Source organism: Branchiostoma lanceolatum, chromosome 14 (assembly GCF_035083965.1).
Source record: "Branchiostoma lanceolatum isolate klBraLanc5 chromosome 14, klBraLanc5.hap2, whole genome shotgun sequence".
Lineage (NCBI taxonomy): Eukaryota > Metazoa > Chordata > Leptocardii > Amphioxiformes > Branchiostomatidae > Branchiostoma > Branchiostoma lanceolatum.
In genome coordinates this window covers 9,709,122-9,729,011 of record NC_089735.1, presented here as the reverse complement: position 1 = coordinate 9,729,011, position 19,890 = coordinate 9,709,122, and the positions used below count along the sequence as shown (strand labels likewise).

The window sequence follows — 19,890 nt, the reverse complement described above, 5'->3', positions numbered from 1 at the left end:
CCGATATTTTTGAAAGTATGAAACATTTTTATGATAAACGTTAGTTGATACATGATTTGCAGGCACTCAATTTAAGTATCCGCATTTTCCGATTAAAAAAAATGATGTTGTTATCAAATGTTCAATTCAAGGAGTACGTGAGGTTGTAAACGTGAGTTGCTACCACAACGGACTTGATGAGGTAGTGGACGACTACTTCTGTGAAGACAGCGGACAGGAGCGTCCCAGTAGCGATCCCATCTCATGCTTCAATATGATGGTAGAGACGTGTAAAGCAAGGTGAAGCTTCTTCCTTGAATAGTGTTCGTCAGGTTTAGTTTTGAAATCAATGATTTGTACAAAACTAATGTTTTTCGCCTGCGGACGTTGGGTGAACCGTCTGCCACCTATTGCTTATTTACGGCAATGCCGACTGGCTCTACGTAGCCTCAGTTGCAGGCTCTGAACCGGCTTTTTGAGGGACTAAATAGTACACTTTTTGCAACCAGCCCGTAACTATCAGCCAACCCCGTAACCATCGGGGTTGGCTGATAGTTACGGGCTGGTTGCAAAAAGTGTATTATTTAGCCCCCAAAAAAGCCGGTTCAGAGCCTGCAACGGAGGCTAGGCTCTACGGGGGATACAAACTCAGTTACGTTGGGAACCGCACTTCTACTGCAGCGACACCTAGCTGCGGTACTGTGCAATGTAGAACTCAGTTAGTATAAGCTTGAGGAATGTACAGGCTATGTGCAAAGAACTCTGCTAACGATCTGATTGCATTGTATTTGGAAAGAACTGTAGCATACAACCTTTCAATGCCCTAGAACTGCATGTTGTCTAAGAATATGAAAGATATGTCTAGGAAATAGAATTATAACGCCAGGGTTAATTGTGATTCCCTGACTTGTATCCTTTGTGTAGCTGGCAGATAAGCGACTGGTCGGACTGTTCTCGTTCATGTGCCGGGGGCATACAGAACAGAAACGTCACGTGTATGAAAGCCAGCGATGACGCCTCCGGCATCGTGGAACAGGTCCCTCTTTACGAATGCCTGGAGTCAGATTATCCGGCTGCCACCAAGCTCTGCAACATCGGATACTGCGACGCCTACTGGAATGCAGGAGCTTGGGGATCGGTAAGCACACATGTGCATCTTGCAGTCCACTAACGAAGAGGTTTAAGACAGCGAATTCTCTCCGTGTATCTCTAGCTGATACGTGGGGCATTTCATCCGGCTAATTAAATAGTGTGGGTTGGCCAATCTGTATGCGACACGATTATGCCCTCCCATGCCTTTCAATGAGATCGGCGTGTTATCTTATATGGCCTTCGATCCGGGAGAGTATATATGAATTATCTGAAGTTAAAAGTTATGATGAAAAATGTCAAGCGTTTCAGCAGCTCTTTTCCTACCTTTCGTAGGGCATTACTGAATCGTTCTATTCCCCACTGCTAGGCGGCGCTGCAGTCTGAGGAATGCGGTCCGAAGCTTGTACCCTCCTCCCCCACGGTTCATTCTTACATGATTCATTCCTTGTATTGATCTTTCCGCAGTGTGGCACCGCTTGTATTGTATTGTAGAATACATCACATATAGGGCTGTTATAGAATATATCATGACCCTAAAGCAAGGTGGCGCTTCGCAAACAAAATGCTGAGCCCAACCGGACTAAGCTTGTATCCCCCCTCATAAATGTTCATTCTTACATGTATTTTTTTCTCAATCATCCACAGTGTACTACTACTTGTGGTCCAGGGAAACGGCACCGTTCCATTAGGTGTATGGCTATTGGCATACATCACATCCCTATACAAGTCGACCCATCCATGTGCGATGCTGACTTGAACCCCACTCATGAAGTAGACTGCTGGGAGACCGGGATGGAACCAGTATGTCCCATCTACTACTGGCGACTGGAACTGTCCGCCTGCAGCGTTTCATGCGGAATAGGTTAATTTTCCTTTGTATCTATTATCTACTTGTTTTGGTTTTCGTTGATTTTGTTGTCAATACTACAGTAACTACATATACACGTATGTATTCTGATGACAATACTAGTATTGCCGAAGTTCTAAATTAAGAGTCAATACCAAACAATTACAAGGAAATGGCCTCTTGTATAAATTTGTGCAATTAATGAAATATGTTGACAGGACCCCCCCCCCCCCGAAAAGACAAAACGTTGTCTAATACATTTTTGTCGACGTTGTGTCAATTCACCATACCAAGAATTAATCAATCATTCTTTTCTTTTTAAAATAGGAGAAACGCGTGTAATTCTAAAAGAAAGCATAGGGACTATACATGTACGTGTACCCTGTAAACGACATCCGTTTGTACCTTAATGTTAACTTATGTCATTACGATTCTTCTCTTAGGAGTTCAGTCTGCGCAACTGAAGTGCGCAGGCTCGGACACGCACCACACGGTGGATATCAGCTACTGCCAGGCCTACAGTCAACCTGACGAGCCATCTGTACGGGAGTGTAACTTGGGCGAGTGTTTAACGGCAGGTAGGCAAACATACAGGCTTACCGTTGTAAAGTAGTCACACAATCATAAAGGAGAGATGGAGTAAAAACCCTTCCCACATCTGTGCGCATCCCTATTTGTATAGGACTTGAGCGACACAGTTGTGTAATCACGGCAGGAGAGGCTTTAAGACAGAAAGTCTGCACGGGAATTTTACAGAAGAACTTTATTGCGCGACAATTGTAGCTGGTACAATGTATGGCAACATACGTACATGATAACTAAGCTATTGCTAATTGTTGACAGAGATAGAGAACTGATCTAATCTATGACTAACAGTAAAATAGTCTATAAAATAATGTACATGCTAACGCTCTAGAATAAGATATGTAATAATAATGTTGGTAACAGTATGCTGTGTCAGGAATGTATGATATTGTCTCGTTATATACAAATTTGCCTACATAGGTGGATATATGAACAGGGCATGGTAGTATCATATTAAATATATCTGTCCTGGTAGGTGCGGATATTGTGTCGGACGTACATAAAATAGATTGTAACAGTTTTTGTCGGTCATCTGCATAGGTTGGACAGTCCATGATAAAGTGAAATTCATTCTCAATATCATTATGGCATGTCGGACACAGTCTCTCTTTGGCTGGCGTGTTGAAGTGTCGGCCCTTTTCAATTTGTAAGGAGTTACATGGGCGGTCGTTCAGCGACAGGCAGGCAAACTTAGAGGCTTAACCTTTTAAGGTAGTAACAAACATAAAGGAGAGATGGGGTAAAAACCCTTCCCATATCTTTCGGTGGACATGCTGTGCGCATCCCTTTTTGTACAGGTCTCGGGCCACACAGTTGTTAAACCTTACAGGAGAGGTCTTTACAAAGAAAGAAGGGGGCTAACGACGTTGAAGATTTAGAGAAGCTGAAGAAATGTTTACATATGTCTCAAAGCAATATATCAATTCACGACACACTCAGTAGTGATTAAGCGATATATAAATATATCCTCAAAGTGAACCATTGAAAGTTCGTGACAGAAAATGATTAGATTTTTGCCTGACAACGTTTCGGTAGTCCATAAGCTACCTTCCGCATACTTCTAGTTCTACTTTCGACTACTAGGTGGCGTTGCAAGGGGATCCATGTATTCCGAAACGTGATTAAGCTTGTACTCTCCTTACAATCACTTATGGCTTGAGTTGATTTTCCGATCGAAACAACCGCCTTAATCCAGTAAATACAACTGTTACAATCTCTATCTATGACCTTGGTCCATTCCCAGTCTATTACACATTTACGCTCAGATTTGTGACAAAATTTTGGAACTCATTTCTGATTGTTTTATGGTTCTTTCGAATTCGTTACAGATGCTGACAGCAACACGGACGTAGAGTACCACCTGTCCAACGCCACTATGGTGATGTGCAGCCATTTTGACGAGGCGACTCGCCATGCCCTGTGTGACGGCCAGGCTCGCTTTCTACATCTTCTGCAGACGGCCGACCAAGTCTACCACTTCACCGCCTGCCCCAGTAAGAATAACCTCATTGCTTATGACATGTATATTGTATAATGGTAACTGATTGTCTTGCACCTGGTAAGGCGAATACGTCATTTTTCTTATCTACTATTTATGTTAAATAATGCCTTCCCGGATGGATATTCGATATGTTTTTATCTTCACTGTAAGTTTAATTTTGATAAGAAGGTCAGGAAGACTAGTGGCCTTCGGGCACACCGTGGATTTTCTTTGATAAAGGTGAAGTCAAAATCATATCGAACCCGTGACTGTGCATTAATAGCCAGTGTGATGAGCATTCTATCTCCCTTACCGATGACCCCCCCCCCCCAAAAAAAAAGAGTCGACAGGTATTTGCTAGGGTCAGTCGGGGAACTCGAAACACAACATCTATAGGCCTCACTAAGATATTTCAAAACTCCTTGTGTCTCACTTCAGATGCGATCAGCCTGTTCCTGCTGATTGACCCGACCATGTTCCCCTCCGATCATGCTGAGCTGCTCTTCGAAACATCCGACGTCTACAAGTTCTACAAAGCCAAGGCAGATGTTGTGGTACTGGATTTTTGCTTCCTCTGAACGCCTTTGATGCTAGTAGATATTTGGTCCTTTTTTTATCAATATTAAGGGGAAAGTGATTTTTCTGATACAAGTATTTACGGTGACGATGCAGTCAGATGACATAATTATAAACAGTTACTGCATTAGAAAATTCAAAGTAATTTTAATCGTAGCAGTTGTGATAATACCATAAAGTTACCAAAACGTTTTAATTACTTTCATTCTTCCTCTACTAGTTTTTAATATCATATGCTTCAAATAGATTTGTGTGCATATACTTGTTGAGACAAGTACAAAAGAAGTTAGCCTCGTAGATGTATTCCCAGTATTGTACTGTATAAGACTCTGCACATAATCTAAGTTAAAGTATAGATACATTTCAACTTCATGTATATTCATTATAATCATCGTTTTGATCACGTTAATGGTTGTTTCTGTCTACAGCTGAACGAAGTGTTTCACTGCGGGCATGAGATGGATGTCGAGAAAACGGAGGTGACGGAAATCGGGTAGGTTCTTCCTAAAACTGTATATCTACATCAAAAGTACCAAATATAATCGCTGTCATCTAGACACAGTGTGATTGTAATACCTGCTAAGACTCCAATGTGTATTTTGATGTTTTTGTTTTGTTTCTTAATTGTTTTTTGTTTATAATGTGCATCAAATTTTAATGCGTACCAAGAATTTGACTTTACTACACCATATAAGTAATACGTAATTCTGCCTTGTATGACTGCGATGTATTAACGAAATAAACTATTTCTCATAAAATCATCATCTATGATTTAACTCGTGTTCTTGACACTGAAAGGACATATGAAGGTGTTTTAATATTTTTTTTTTTTTCTGTGTATTTAATACCTTTGTTTATCAGGGAGGTGAACTCAGCTGGGCCTCAAGACGTCGACCTGACTGGTGATTACTACCGGTTTGACTACCACAACACTTCGCTGTAATACATGTAGCGGCACGCGATCATATCAGACTCAAGCTCGCTGGTATAAACTCAGCTGGAGCTAGTAAAACTAATTTTATTGTTACAGAATTGTATGCCTATTGTGAAATTCTTGGCATGTTATTGCTTTTAAATGAACGAAGGTACGGATGAATAAGTTGAACGTTCAATATGAATATTAGAATAAGTCCCAAAATCTCAGCGAATTGTGCTGTGTACAAAGTTTGTCTAGGATGATGCATAAAACAAACTCTTAGAAACAGACTTTTGTCTCCGTTTTTTTCTTGTCAACTTATTCAGTAATTGTTGCACACATGTGTGCTTCTGTGTCTGTGCGCGTCAGTGTGTGTGTTTGTGTGCAGTTCTATTGGTGTGTATGTGCGTTTGTGTATTGTCTTCATACGATAATCTCTTCCAAATCTATTCTAATTAGAGAACAATCGTGTATTAGATGGTGAATGCGTATGCGCTGTAAAAATTACATGTAGCTAAAATAACGAAACGGCTTTGCAGTATGAATACAAAATGTAATGCACATCCGATGGTCATCTCATTCATAATAACATTGGATACACATGCTAAGAGATCAAATTCCAACAAGTACGGCTCATTTTTTCTGCTTTTTTCGAACAAACAATCCTCTTGCCATCCTATCTCATACGATTTTGCACATACTTCTTCAATACAATCACCCCCCCCCCACTATATACAGAAATGACGCTTGTCTGCACACAGAAGAAAGGATAAACAAGAACTTCAACAATACAAGTAGCTGTCTAGTGCTCTCTGAATCAATGTTAAACTGTGACAGAACACTTAAAAAAATGGACCTGCTCAAATTTTTAGACATTGAGCAACATGTAATTCACTGCTTACCGAGTCACGTGTACTTTTGCGGCGTAAAGCATAGTCACAGAAGCAGTGGATCGCTTATTCCTAGACAAAGACTTAAATTGATCAGATAAATACATTTGTTTCATTACAGTTCAACTATAATCTAAAACGATTTCTACAAATTTGAACTTTCAAGTTATAATAAGTAGCTGCCTTCAGTGGAAAGTTGATAAGACGAGTTTGTATACACAGAACCCGAACCAGCCAACCCGACAAGGATGTCTACTGGAATCAGATGCCTTTGAAACTTTCAGCAATGCGATAGTTTCAGCTTGCAATACCGGTCGTCTCTAGCGTTACTCCTGTGTAAAAAAAAGGTTTAAGATATTTGATTAAAAAATACACATTACATGTGGCATTGGAGAAGTTATAGAAATGAATTCTTCAAATAAAGATGAACTTCTAAGCTAAATGTCAGACCTCATGCATAAAGATTATCTTCTGGGTTTTTAATTTCTATTACCAGGTTTAAACCTTAAATTTCTCGCCCATAACGCCTCTTTGAAGACGACAGATAAAATAGACGGAAAGACTCAATAAAAGATATGAATTTACACCTGTTTAAACACTCTACATAGACACAATTTCATAGTAACAACCGTCTCAGACGTACCAACTAGTAGGTAGAAAAGGCGTCCCGCCACTTCGGGTCCGGGGGTGCATCATGTCGCCCAGGCCGCCTCCGTCCCTCCACACCTGCGGTCCTGTACCGTCGTGAAACTTGGGGAACGGCAGCGGGGTCGTGGCGATAAACTGATGGGAAAAAAAGGGAATGCAATCTGCATTAGAATCTTTTTCCGTATTTTGCTGTTGTCTCGGTACATATTTCATAGTTAGATGACCTTGGCACTTTTAGATAGCATTGCATGGTGCTATTATTGTAAACAACAACAAAAGCCTATGGCTGATTGTCACATATATACTTCGTAGGCCGTCTTTACGAATGTTGGAGCCAGCATCTTAAACAGGAAGATAGCTAACGTTTCTACGTCACATGGACGACAATCTTACGAATATTGTTAGTTTGCAATCGATCGAAAGAAGGTTGTACGACGGTTGGGACTTGTTCCTTACCTTTTTGCTTGCCGTGTGTAAGGTGTCTTGCACCCCATTTCCCTCGACGTTCCACAGCATCCCTATGGGAACTCTCGGTGCGGAAGAGACGTTGACATCGTGGTACTCCGCCTGGCTGGAACGCAAAGTTGCCCGGGTTCGGCTGCTGGCCCTCACCACAGACAACGCTTTAGAGCTGACCGCCCCCATTGCTATTACAAACGGAAAGTTTAATGAGTCACATGTGCCTAAAATAGCACCCCTATACAACTCTACGCAACTATCAGAAGGGGAACTCCCTGACGCATGCACTGGGCTTTTAAAAAAGCATGGCGTCTTTATGATTTTCACCACAGTTAATCAATGTCCTTGCAAACAATTAGAAAGTTGAAATACTTGTGATTACCCTAAATAGGGGGTGAAGGCTTACAAACAGCCGTTGATAAGTATTGAGTAAACATGTTTAAGATTGCGGATCGACCCAAATGTTGTACCGTGTTTTGAATATTTTCGAGGTCTGTTTTGAAACTGCGTCACAACATTGATTGCGCAACAGGTCTTGTCGCTAGAAAATATTGAAAACGCCCCAGTTTACTTTACATTTTCGTCTTTTTAACAGTCACACATAACTTTAGGATGACGGCGGATACATGAAGTCGCTTACAGTTTAAACATTGGCTTCAGTTTCGCCACAGTTCGAACGTTTGTATTCTTGTGTTTATATAGGCTGTGTTATCAAAGACTTTTTCGCCAGGCAGTCTTTGTTTACGTTTTGTGGCCTTCGGCCACTAATTATCGAGTCCGAAGTATCGTTGTAAACGTTTTACTGGTATGAATACCAAGCTTATGAAAATCAGAGTACTTACGACAATGTAGGTGTGAGGAATTGTCTTGATAAGACGTTAAGGCTCAAGATGCAACCTTCTTCGCAGCCGTAGCCAAGATATACTTGAGAGCGGTGGCGTTAAATCCCCGGTTATGAGTAAGGGGAACTCCAGCTCCATTGTTTAAATCTGGCATGAAGCCAGCAAACGAAGGTGTTGACAAATAGTGTCAAAACAAATCAGCCAAGTGCAGGTTACCACTTTAGGATTGGCTTAAATACTTATCAGGATTTGAACAAGAACATCATCGCATGTCACAAGTGCCCCTGAATTTTACTAAACCATATTTTATGCATCATGTTCAGTAAAACTTCATTTGTTATCTATACTCGAATAGAATGTGTCTGCATATCAAGCTTTCGCACCAGTATGATTATCAGAATAGGAAAGTTCTTTTATTCACAACCAAGTATTTAAGCGAGCTCGTATACATACTTGGTTGTGAATAAAATAACTTTGCTACTCAGTCATTCCACAACATGATTAAATTATTCACGTACGATTCTCATTTGTTATTCTCAAAATACTATTGGACAGGTAGGCGCTCGCGGAAGGTCAATCTGATTGAAGCGGTTTGTTTTACGCTACGTCACTCTGGTTATTGACAGTGCGTAACCGATCTTTGACAGTCTGGGAAGGTACACACTTTAAGGCAGTAACGTAGCGTCACACAACGTCGGCGTTAAGTCAAACGGCGTAACGTCCTAACGTCACACAACGTAACGTCACACAACGTAACGTCGTAGGCGACAGGTGTATACAGGTAGCACGCCCGTGTGGTAAGTACTCAGGTTACACCGTGTTATTAGCTACTTCCTGCACGACACGTTGTCCATGTTTTAGTACGTTTAAACCAGTAAATATTGAGGTAACCATTTACAATTATACTACTTCATTTCTGTATGGTCACTGTATGTCTGTATACTGCAATGACTCGGTGATATAGACATCGGATGTAAGTATTTGCTTCTTTCTTTCGCAGTCACTTTAGCCCAGTCTTTACAGCATGTTGCGTGGTTGAAACACGACCCCCTTACGCCATTGCCCCACCCCCTTCAAAACATCGACGTTGATATATAGTCTCTCTTTAAAGACTAATTGAATTCGAGAATACAAACAAAATTCAGCGGAAAATATTTACACTTGTCCACATGTTAAGCTTTAGCCATATATGCAACCTCCTATCACTAGAATGTTATAATGCGCAGTGTTTTGATTAAATAGTATAAACTTCAATGAACAGAACAGTTGTTATTATCATACTGTTTATCATGTCTGCAGGCTGTTATGATACAATATTTGAACAAGGTAGGTTACTATAAGTTACGGCCACAAACACCTTTTTAAAGCAAGTCGTCCGTGTTACGACTATATAGACCGAAGAAGATCTGAAAGGCGTTCTGTTAGAATCGCAAACAAACTCGGTCCGTCGTGTGACAGGCACGGGTGAAACTTGAGAAGAGGGAGCCATTTTGATATTGACAAGGAAAACCAAGCAGGTGAAAAGGTATGTAAGAGCCTCTACAACTGGCTGCGATGTAAATAAAAATGTGCTAGCATGTGTTTATGACGAAACTGTAGAATTTGCAAATTGATAGTTCTAACATAACATTGTTGATCTATTGCAAAACACGTTTTGAAGTTGGCATGTTTTGTACAATTATGAAATAATGAAAAAAATCTGAGGAAATTAAAAAGGTGTGAAACGGTGTCACGTTGAAATGTTCAAAGAATATCAACACTATTGAAAACGACGTGAAAGAAACGATGTTAAATCATGATAGACAAGCAATTAATTTGTGAACTTTTTAGCGACGCCCCAGGGGTGAGCCTAATGGCAAAGTGTTGTGTGCAGTCTCCAAGAATTCTAGTTTTTGTTGTTACAGAACCGAACTCTTAAGAAGATATGACCGAAAAGATGGATCAGGAAATGGGTCCCCCTCCCCCGTATCCGATGCAGGGCCCGGGCCAACCAGGGCTCTACCCCGAACCGCCGGGCCAGCCTGCTGGAGGGTATGTGCCACCGCCAGGCCAACCTGTGGTATGTAGAACTCTCGTCTGCAATATCAATTAAAGATTCGTTCAGATAAAGGAATAATTCATAACACTTGCGTTGTGACGGGTTGGAGTTATCAAATATTATCTGAGTGCGCTTGTGTGCGCGTGTGTTTTGCGTGCTGGAAATCGCAGTCGAACAAATCATGACGTAAAATTTGAAATGAAAATAATTCTAAAAAATGAAGCGCAAAATACTTTAACTAGAACAATTACAATGGAAAACAGTGACAAGATAGCTTTACAGCTATGACACAGGAACAAGATATTGTTGCTTGTATGCCAACACGATTTAATAGGGAACATTTATTTTTGTATGTGTAGGGAATGGGACCACCGATGCCACCCGGAACTACCGTTGTCGGTAAGAAGCTTTACAAAAAATGTTCCTGTCCAAGTATACGTGAATAGTTTCACGACGGATAAGATATACTTTATTCGATATTTTTCTTGCATTTGGCACAAATGATAGTAATTGATTTTGCATCTAAACTTGGATTCCTTTGCTCTAATTTTCTTGTTTATGATTTCAATACATGATGATTTAAAAAAAATAAAATAAACTTTACGTTTCCCATGGTATTTACATTTCAAACGTGTTGTTGTACATAGTCGGGCAGCAGGTTCCGATGATACCGCCTGACCACCCTACCCGCAGTAACCACCCCGTCAGGATGACCTGTCCGACCTGTCAGCAGAGTATCGAGACTACCATTGAGCGGCAGATCGGGCTCTTCACGTGGTTGGCCGTGGGAATGATCTTCCTGGTTGGGTGAGTGATTTCAGATAAGCGCCAAGGTCATATGCCGTCTTACGATTTTGATGTACCAGATTTTTCAAACAGGCTGCAACAGACATAACCGCAGGATCTAAAACAACCTTTTTCATAACATAACAGCGGAAATGTATACGACAGAATGTACGGGTATCACAAGAATACCCCCAGCTCGTAATCGTACGACGAATCTAACAAGATACAAAATACTAATTACAAGATACAATATAACTTATTTTGGAAATGGCAGTGTGGCCACTGAATTAACCGGACCCTAAATAACTTGCATGCAATGATATGAGGTTAAGTCCTGAAAAAAATTGTTTCATGTTAGAGAGTAAAATGCAACAAATCATCTTGAACCTAGTCTTACTCATACTTTTGCACTTAGGACAATGTTTTTCTTTATCTTTATTTGAAAAGCATCTTTATCAAGCAATTTAATAGTCTTATACAATGTTTGTTTCGAGAAATAAACAGATGAAATAAGGCTGTAACAATATTGTACAGTACACTGCTGGATTGCAAGCCTGAAAGCTTATAGACTAAAACTGATTCCCTAGTTACCCAAAACATCTATTTTAAGTTTGTAGCCGGTTATTATTCACAAATATTTCGATATATTTTCCGGTAGTTGGGAATATAAAAAAGGTGCAAGCGTGAACACTATACTCAGCGTTTTCTATAGGGTCTATCTAAATAGGACAAACAAAACATGAACTGAAGTGAATTGATGACAGCATATTTCTTTCTATCTATTATACAGGATGGGGTTCCCGCTGCTGTGGTTGGGGTGTTGCTTCATCCCCATGTGTGTCCCCAGCTGCAAGGACGTCAAGCACACCTGTCCGAACTGCCAAACGCACCTGGGCACCTATCAGGTTGCGAAATAAACACCTGAACAATGGGTTTACAAGCGCATTTTCCAAGCACACTTGTAGTGCACTCACACGCACGAAGTCCGACTCAGTGGAGTCGAATCAGGGTTGTGTATGCTTTTAACTCAGGTATGCTTTTCTTGGAATTGACCTGAGAAACCCCGAAACCATGCAAAGCGAGTGTTCTTGGAAAATGCAATATGATGCATATGCATGAACTTGTTTCGATTCATTAAATGGAGGAGGTTAATAAACGATTTTGTTTGAAGTGATATGATCGATACTTGTGTACTTAAAATGGGGCGTATAGCATTCATGTTGCTGAGTGCTGAAGGAAAACTTAACATCCAACTAAAACCTGTAGTGCACTGTTGTCGATGCATTTTGTTTCTCATTTCTTTAGTCTGACTGCACAGCTGTCTGATATTATGCAGACCAACTCATTAACAGTAGAATGTTGTGATACTCATATGCACATTTTCTTAAACATAATAAGTGTTTTACAGGTAGAAAATGTTGCTAAGTTTTCAGACAATATGTTACTGTTGTTGTAGCCTTCTGCCAGTAGGACTGCGACATTAGTGACTAGCTGTTCGATGCTTTCACTTACCATACTTAAGATGCAACATAGCCGAACATGATTTGAAAGTGAATTCATGTTGAGAGAAAAAACAGTCCTACTTACTCAAACTGTTTGATATGTTTCAACAGAATCACAGCTATTACGTCATTATTAAGGAAAACAGAGCTGTTACTTCTTATTCTGTTATTTTGCAGCTGTATGTTTTGTACGTATTGCTATGAACGTTTACAATAAACGTTATGATTTCTAACACAGTGTGACTACGAATCTGTGAATACGGCTCTAAACCAATTAGTTTATTTTCTGAAAACATTCTCTCTAGTAACAAATGCACGCAGAGAGGGTAATTGGTTTTCTGACGCTCGGAAATTAACACACTTTAATATTATGCAAACCAAGAATGCAAAGAAAACATCAATCATCTTTAATATCTATCTTGAACGGTGCGCTACAAGGGTGTCTCGCTGTCGTGCTGTGGGCATGACGTTATGTGGGTGTCTCGCTGTGAGAAAGCTTTCACGTTTACTTCGTTAAAGTGGGCCGTTTACGTAAGCAAATGATTGCTTTTCACGATATCAAAGTAAACCCCAGCACACAAGGCATGTTTCTGTATCCCTATTCAAACCGGGACCGGCAGTTTAAGGGTTAATCTGCTCAATAAAGAATGAACAATATCGTCTTACTAGACAGCCTTCGTGATCATTTCTTCTAACCTTTATTTATTCATGAGAAAGCTCAAAACGGGCTGAAGTCCGTTTTCATTGAGGTCACGAGGATGGAGGTAAAGGTCATACAAACTGAACAAAGATTTAGATCGCAAATCTCGATACACGTTACATAGACTAGATATATAGTGAAATCTTTACACATGCACAATATTACAATATCATGTTATTTCAATAGAAATGTGATAATTCCTCATTAGCGCAGAACGTATCTGACTTTATCATGACGTTTGTTATACAGACCTGAATCACTGCAACAGAATATCACCAAGAAAGTATTTTGCATAATTAGCAGGGTTCGTGCTATAAGTAGAAATGTTGTTTTTGAGGTGTATTGGCTAGGAAATATCTATGGAATTGAAACACAATGACTAGAAATCTTATTAACTGTTTAACTTCATTGTGGTAAGGACATCCGTATCGTATAACACGTTGAGTGCGCCTTGAATGGGTCACCAGGTTACAGGACGTAAACACTGTCATTTGAGAGAACTGGTCCGTACTATTCCCTGGGGTGTGTCAATAGATACGTGAAGCAGTCAGGTGGTCGCAGTCCTAAGGTAAGACTCTCACTGGCTCTCCTCTGTTTTTGCAAATCCAAACACTACCTTAATCGTCTAAAAGTGCGGTATCTATACTCCAAGGGCTCCTAGACTTGACTGACGACGCAACGTCAAAAGATTTGCAGGTAAACTATAACCTTATCGGTTTGACCTTCTTTTTTTGTCTTGTTTTGACTCACTGCTGACCGGTCAGACTAAGGCCGAAACGTTACGAACTCTGAGGCTGTTATCGTTTGTACTTAGTCTTTTAGCGAAGAGACAAACAACGAAGTTGTGAATAAGTACGTTATTAGGCTTCAGTATGTGTCTAAACTCGGTAATATAGGGGGAGGGGCAGTCATCCATGGACGCATGTAGTCTACGGGCGAGCGACGGGTCTCCCGAAAGTCAGAAATGGAACGAAATGGAACGAAATGGAACGAAATGGAAAGAAATTGAACGAAATGGAACGAAATGGAACGCAATGGAACGAAATGGAACGAACTAAAACAGCATATGTAACATTATGAAATGAAATACCAGTAGATAGCGAATTATAAGGAGTAGACCGGAACAGGAAGCATTTTAGATACAGAAGTGAGTGGTAAATACATAATATAACGTGTATATTTCTTGAATCTATGTGATAATATTAAATACAACGTTTTTGTCGCGTTTGTGTGGCTAGATTCTTCCCTGAAAATGGAGGCGCCGCGTGCAAAGAGATCCGCCGCTCTTCCTTGTGTACCAACGATCTGCAAATGAACTGCTGCAAATAGCGGGGAAAACAAGCAAACGGAACTGAGTATCGAAGTTAGGACTAGATTATACAGTTAGTGGTAACATTGAATCTCATGATTCACCAAGAGGGCATGAGGCAAGCGTTGTTTTATTATTTATACAGCGTGTTTGCGTGTTGCGGGACTCTTCTCCCCCAAATGGAGCCCCGCCTACAAATCGAAACCGCCATTGTTGCCAGCGCGACGGAACTGTGGGCGTGCTACCGACAGGTTGAATCAAACTCCGACTTTCCTGTTATTTACATGCGGTTTTAGTCCATAACTAGTACGTAGCATATGCATATCTTCGCAACAACGATTTTTATACAACCAATTGTTTGGCTCAAAGTCAGACCCCAGTCGGGGAATGGATCCCTCCGTTAATGGTATGCAAGTGAAGCTCTGCGCTGCGTCACCAATTTCACACATTTCACACTCCATTCAAACACGGACGTGGAGTCCTCTGGAGACATTTCTGCTTCCTTGTTCACGACAAAACAAAGGGAGGGTGTGAACGAGCAGGACATGTATTTCACGGTTCACACAACACGCAAACACGCTAGCTGTATACATAATAAGATTATCCTTGCCTCATGCCCTCTTGGAGATGCAATGTTACCACCAACTTCTATATAATCTGATCCTAACTTCGATACTCAGTTCCGTTTGCTTGTTTTCCCCGCTATTTGCAGCAGTTCATTTGCAGATCGTTGGCACACAAGGAAGAGCGGCGGATCTCTTTGCACGCGGCGCCTTCATTTTCAGGGAAGAATCTAGCCACACAAACGCGACAAAAACGTTGTATTTAATATTATCACATAGATTCAAGAATATTATGTATTTACCACTCACTTCTGTATTTAAAATACTTCCTGTTCCGGTCTACTCCTTATAATTCGCTCTCTACTGGTGTTTCATTTCATAATGTTACATATGTTGTTTTAATTCGTTCCATTTCGTTCCATTTCGTCCGTTTCGTTTCATTTCGCACTTTCGGGGGACCGCGAGCGTCCGGTCGGACGAAGTTGCATAAGCACGCAACTGGAACGACGACACCTTTGCTTTGTATTCACAGCCTTATTTCAGAGAACTAAGAAAGTTAGTGACAGATACGCTGATTTTTTGGAATTTAGGTTCATTCAAGACTTAGTATTACATTCTATATTGAAAATGTTGAGCCGTGTTTCTCTATGGACACATGTAGCAATTGTCAAACACACAGTGACGAATTGTCACGAGGCCTGTAATATGAGAAGACGACGCCATTGTGTTGTGTTTACAATGATATGGCTGGGGGCCAGGTGGTTTTGTTTGGGGGGACAAGTTTCTTGAATTGGTAGCCTCTATCTTAGGCATGGCTTAGGGATGTGAAACTTACAATATAGGCAACACGCATACATACACACACACACACACACACACACACACACACACACGAACACACACACGCACATTCACATGAAAACAGATAACGTTACACACATACACACACAAACACACAGACAAACATACAAGCACAAACATTCGCACACATACACGCAGCCACACACACATACGCACACACACTACACACCGCACATACACATACAAATAAACATTGTATCAACAAGTGGCAAGTCCACAGTTAACTGACTATTCTTCGGCGTTGCCATTTCCTTTTACAGTACTTTGGAGCGGACATGGCGGAAAAAGCGGAACTACGAGAGAGGCAAACGTCTACCCTTCCTGGCCAGCCAGAAGTACGTGAAGCTATTAACGGCTACCATTCACATGATATAGTCTGTTTGCCATCTCTCTAAATGGTATAAGACTTACAGATAGTACATGCATGTTAATAGCTTGTTGGTAACGCAACTTGTTATCAATTTTGGCATGATTGTTTAGTATAGTAGTGTTGCTATTAGTAGAAAAGTGCAGTATATTGAGTTATGAATTCTTAAAAATTTCCATTCCAGCCTGGGCAGCCAGCCGTAGCAGCTGGAAATATCGTTTATAATGCAGGTAAGTCGTGGTACAACTTACGTAACGTTGCTACGTAAGCTTCAATGTTTAAAAAAAAAGGAACATGTGATTTGTTAACATTCTAATAGATCAGTGTTCAGGAATAACACATTTTCAGAGACGCACCTTTTAGTAAAAAAGGAAAGGGAAGTAATCTCGATCCAGTTTTAGCTCACTGAAGAGGTAATCTTCCACTGGTCGTGACAGAGAAGAAGACAGACGCTATGTACAGTACTAGTATTTACAGGTTCATTGTACCGGGGAAATTCCCCTAGCTCTTTTCGAATAGCACAATGAACAGTAGACCACGGCTTAACGTCCCGTCCTAAGGACTGCGATCCTTTCCGGTAGCGTGCATGTCGGGTGAGCGACACAGCCGGGATCGAATTTTGGATGCTTCTAGTTCCAGAGGCAAGATCGCTAACCACGGGACTACGCACGCTACTCCCGCTAGTATGGATACTTCTTTTCTGTTCTAATTCCACAAGTACATGTACATAACTATGTACCTTGTTTTGAGAGAGTTGAACGATGTAACGTTACATGTTCGCATTGGTGTTAGAGACTGCATATATCCGAAAAGTTCATGGCAATGATTGAAGATTTAGAAAGTACCAAACAGAGTGATTAAGAACCATTTCTTCTTACTATTTCTTAATTATTTCTTAATTTTGTTTTAGTTCCGCAGCCAGCTGGGGTGCCAGTGATCATCCCTGACCCCCCTGAGCGCAGCCGAGTGTCCGTGAGGGTGAAGTGTCCATCCTGTCAGCAGGTTATCGATACGGTAGCCGAGAAAAAGGTCGGCAAGTTCGCCTGGTATGTCGCAGGGATGGTATTCCTGATTGGGTAAGTGGTAGAAAATCGCTTTTTTCAATCATGTAACGCAATGGCATGTACTTGTATACTGGTTACTAGTATATAGACTTTTGTATATAGATGTACAGTACAGATACACTACACACTTAGAAAAGCAATATAAAGTACTCTCTCTCTCTCTCCCTCTGTCTCTCGCCTTCTCCCCCCTCTCTCTCTTTCTCTCTCTCTCGACCAAATCTCAAGATTTCAAACTTGAAAAAACACACACAAAGATATTTCTAATCCACATAGACAACAAACGTACATATAGGTTAGCCTTACGCTGTATCCCGGGCTTATTCCTCGCGTTAAAAATGCATGCAGAGAGGGTAATTGCTTTTCAGAGGCTCGGAAATTAACAAATATGATATGATGTAAGCCACGAATGCAAAAAAAACGTCAATCATCTTTAACATCTGTCTTGAATGGTGCGCTATTAGAGTGTCTGTCTACGGTCGTGCTGTGGGCATGACTTTATGTTGGTGTCTTACTGTGAGACAGCTTTCAAATTACTTTCTTTAGGGCCGTTTACGTAAGCAAGTGATTGCTTTTCACGATATGTGAAGGCCCAGGGAATAGTACAAAGCTAACCTATATGTACGTTCGTTATATGGGTGGATTAGGAATATCTCCGTGGGCTTTTTTAAATTGTGTTGTCTGGTATATAGGCTAATGTAGGTTTATCAGTAGATAATGGTGTATACACGTACGAGTAGGGTCATACCTAGCCTGTGTTTGCACAATCTCTAGCTGGCCTGGGAGGTTACCGGGGGGTGCTCGGGTGACGGTAACCGTCGGGCCGGCCGTTTGGAGCGCGATTTAGTCAGGCTAGGGTCATGATGACCTTTTGTTTTTCATATACTGTTTAGATTGTCGTTCCCGGTGTTCTGGCTGGGGTGTTGCGTCCCGTGCTGTATGGCCAACTTCAAGGACACCAAGCACACCTGTCCCAACTGCAAGGCGCACGTGGCCACCTACAAGATTGCCAAATAAGGAGCTGAAGAACCTCAATTCAACAACTCGCCATCTGCATATACTTAGCGAGTTTATGAAATAGATTCGTCTGAATTTTGTGCTTTATTCTACAATTGGTGTTTTAGACATTTGTGTTCATGATTCTAGAAATGAGCTTTTCATTTTCACAAGGCCTTGTTATTAAGGCTCTGTGTTTTTTCTCCAATGCTGAGGCTCTTTAGATATAAGAGCACAGATTAGAGGGCATTTTAATCAAGTTACACCATGAATGATGCTCCTAGTTATTGTGTAACCATTCTCCTGTTGGCAGCGTCTATGGTGAGCTATTGTTAGCTTAAGTTCTTAAAAGATTTAGTGTATTGGTTGTCACATCATTTTAGCAGGGTTGCCAATTTAGAAATGTGATCTAGAGGAATTTTTACTTCTTGTTAAGGGTTACCAAATATATAGTATATGGGTGTTGTGTGAAATGAAAAGAGTGGTATCTGAATTCTAGCATTTCTGGAATCAAGAATCTAAACTTTGCGGCCTGTATATAAACAAGCATAAAGCACGTCACAGTGCAATGTATCGAAGATATTTCTTTACATTGACACATATTGAGTGCACAGACTAAATATGGATAACAGAGTTGTCGTATGGATTTATTAAAATATCCTTCATTTTCATTCGCTTCTAGTCCGTATCGTGTGTGTGTGATCTTGGTTGTCAAGTTGCGAGGAGCTACTAAATTGTAAACAGCGGTACTAATTATAGCATCATAAAAACCAAAACACACAAACACACACACACACACACACACACACACACACACACAAACGATGGACGGAACAGAAAAAAAAGTCAGACCAAATCAAAAAGCTTCAGCCTAATACATAAAAAAGCCAATCACGAATTTTCAAGACCGGTAATCAAGGAAGATTCCCCCTTTTCTTGTAATGCGCTCTTCCAGCATGGCTAATTACCCAGGGGTGTGGCCTGGGTCATGCATATTTCATGAGGTGACAGTCTGTGATGTCCTCGACTACTCCGCCACTGTAAATCCGACTTGCCGTCCGTATTTTGCCTCCTGTGTCGACATATTCCTACCCAGCCGAGTCAAAACAAGACAAGGGACCGCTCTGAAGTGTCCACATTCCTTAATTTGGTAGAGACGCAAGTGTTTAGGTAAGTGTGTAGCAACTTACAAGTTCGCTGCTAACCGATATCATGCATATGCATATGGTGGATCCGTCTCATTTTTCACCCCCCAAACGTTACCCCAGCTGGTCAGGAAGGAAGAGATAGACATGTTTCACATAGGTCTTTTTGGTGGAGAATTCTGCAACAAGTATAAGAGTTTCTCACGTCTGTAACTTTGCATTGCGATCGTTAAGACAACGTGTAAGAG

The 19,890-nt window shown here is 40.9% G+C and overlaps 3 protein-coding genes across 5 annotated transcripts; 2 read left to right on the top strand and 1 right to left on the bottom strand.

Annotated features, from left to right (window-relative positions):
* Window positions 1-6,391: 6,391 nt before the first annotated feature.
* Window positions 6,392-8,478, bottom strand: LOC136448600 (uncharacterized). The gene is made up of 4 exons (XM_066448239.1): window positions 8,315-8,478; window positions 7,470-7,660; window positions 7,009-7,148; window positions 6,392-6,697 (listed from the first exon to the last, which is right to left on the bottom strand). Exons 2-4 carry the CDS (start codon window positions 7,656-7,658, stop codon window positions 6,646-6,648), a joined length of 381 nt encoding a protein of 126 aa, XP_066304336.1. The 5' UTR covers window positions 7,659-7,660; window positions 8,315-8,478; the 3' UTR covers window positions 6,392-6,645.
* A 454-nt stretch (window positions 8,479-8,932) lies between these two features.
* On the top strand, window positions 8,933-13,305 carry LOC136449032 (lipopolysaccharide-induced tumor necrosis factor-alpha factor homolog). The gene is made up of 5 exons (XM_066448806.1): window positions 8,933-9,111; window positions 10,219-10,373; window positions 10,712-10,751; window positions 11,000-11,159; window positions 11,929-13,305. The coding sequence occupies exons 2-5, from the start codon at window positions 10,239-10,241 to the stop codon at window positions 12,053-12,055; spliced, it is 462 nt and encodes a 153-aa protein (XP_066304903.1). The 5' UTR covers window positions 8,933-9,111; window positions 10,219-10,238; the 3' UTR covers window positions 12,056-13,305.
* Window positions 13,306-13,794: 489 nt separating this feature from the next.
* On the top strand, window positions 13,795-19,168 carry LOC136448894 (cell death-inducing p53-target protein 1-like). 3 transcript variants are annotated; one of them, XM_066448590.1, is made up of 5 exons: window positions 13,795-13,908; window positions 16,334-16,408; window positions 16,625-16,670; window positions 17,351-17,516; window positions 18,395-19,168. In XM_066448590.1, exons 2-5 carry the CDS (start codon window positions 16,349-16,351, stop codon window positions 18,516-18,518), a joined length of 396 nt encoding a protein of 131 aa, XP_066304687.1. In that variant the 5' UTR covers window positions 13,795-13,908; window positions 16,334-16,348; the 3' UTR covers window positions 18,519-19,168. The 3 variants fall into 3 exon arrangements, with proteins under 3 accessions (XP_066304687.1, XP_066304689.1, XP_066304688.1); XM_066448592.1 differs by lacking the exon at window positions 13,795-13,908 and adding an exon at window positions 13,933-14,036; XM_066448591.1 differs by lacking the exon at window positions 13,795-13,908 and adding an exon at window positions 15,663-15,767.
* The last annotated feature ends 722 nt before the right edge of the window (window positions 19,169-19,890 follow it).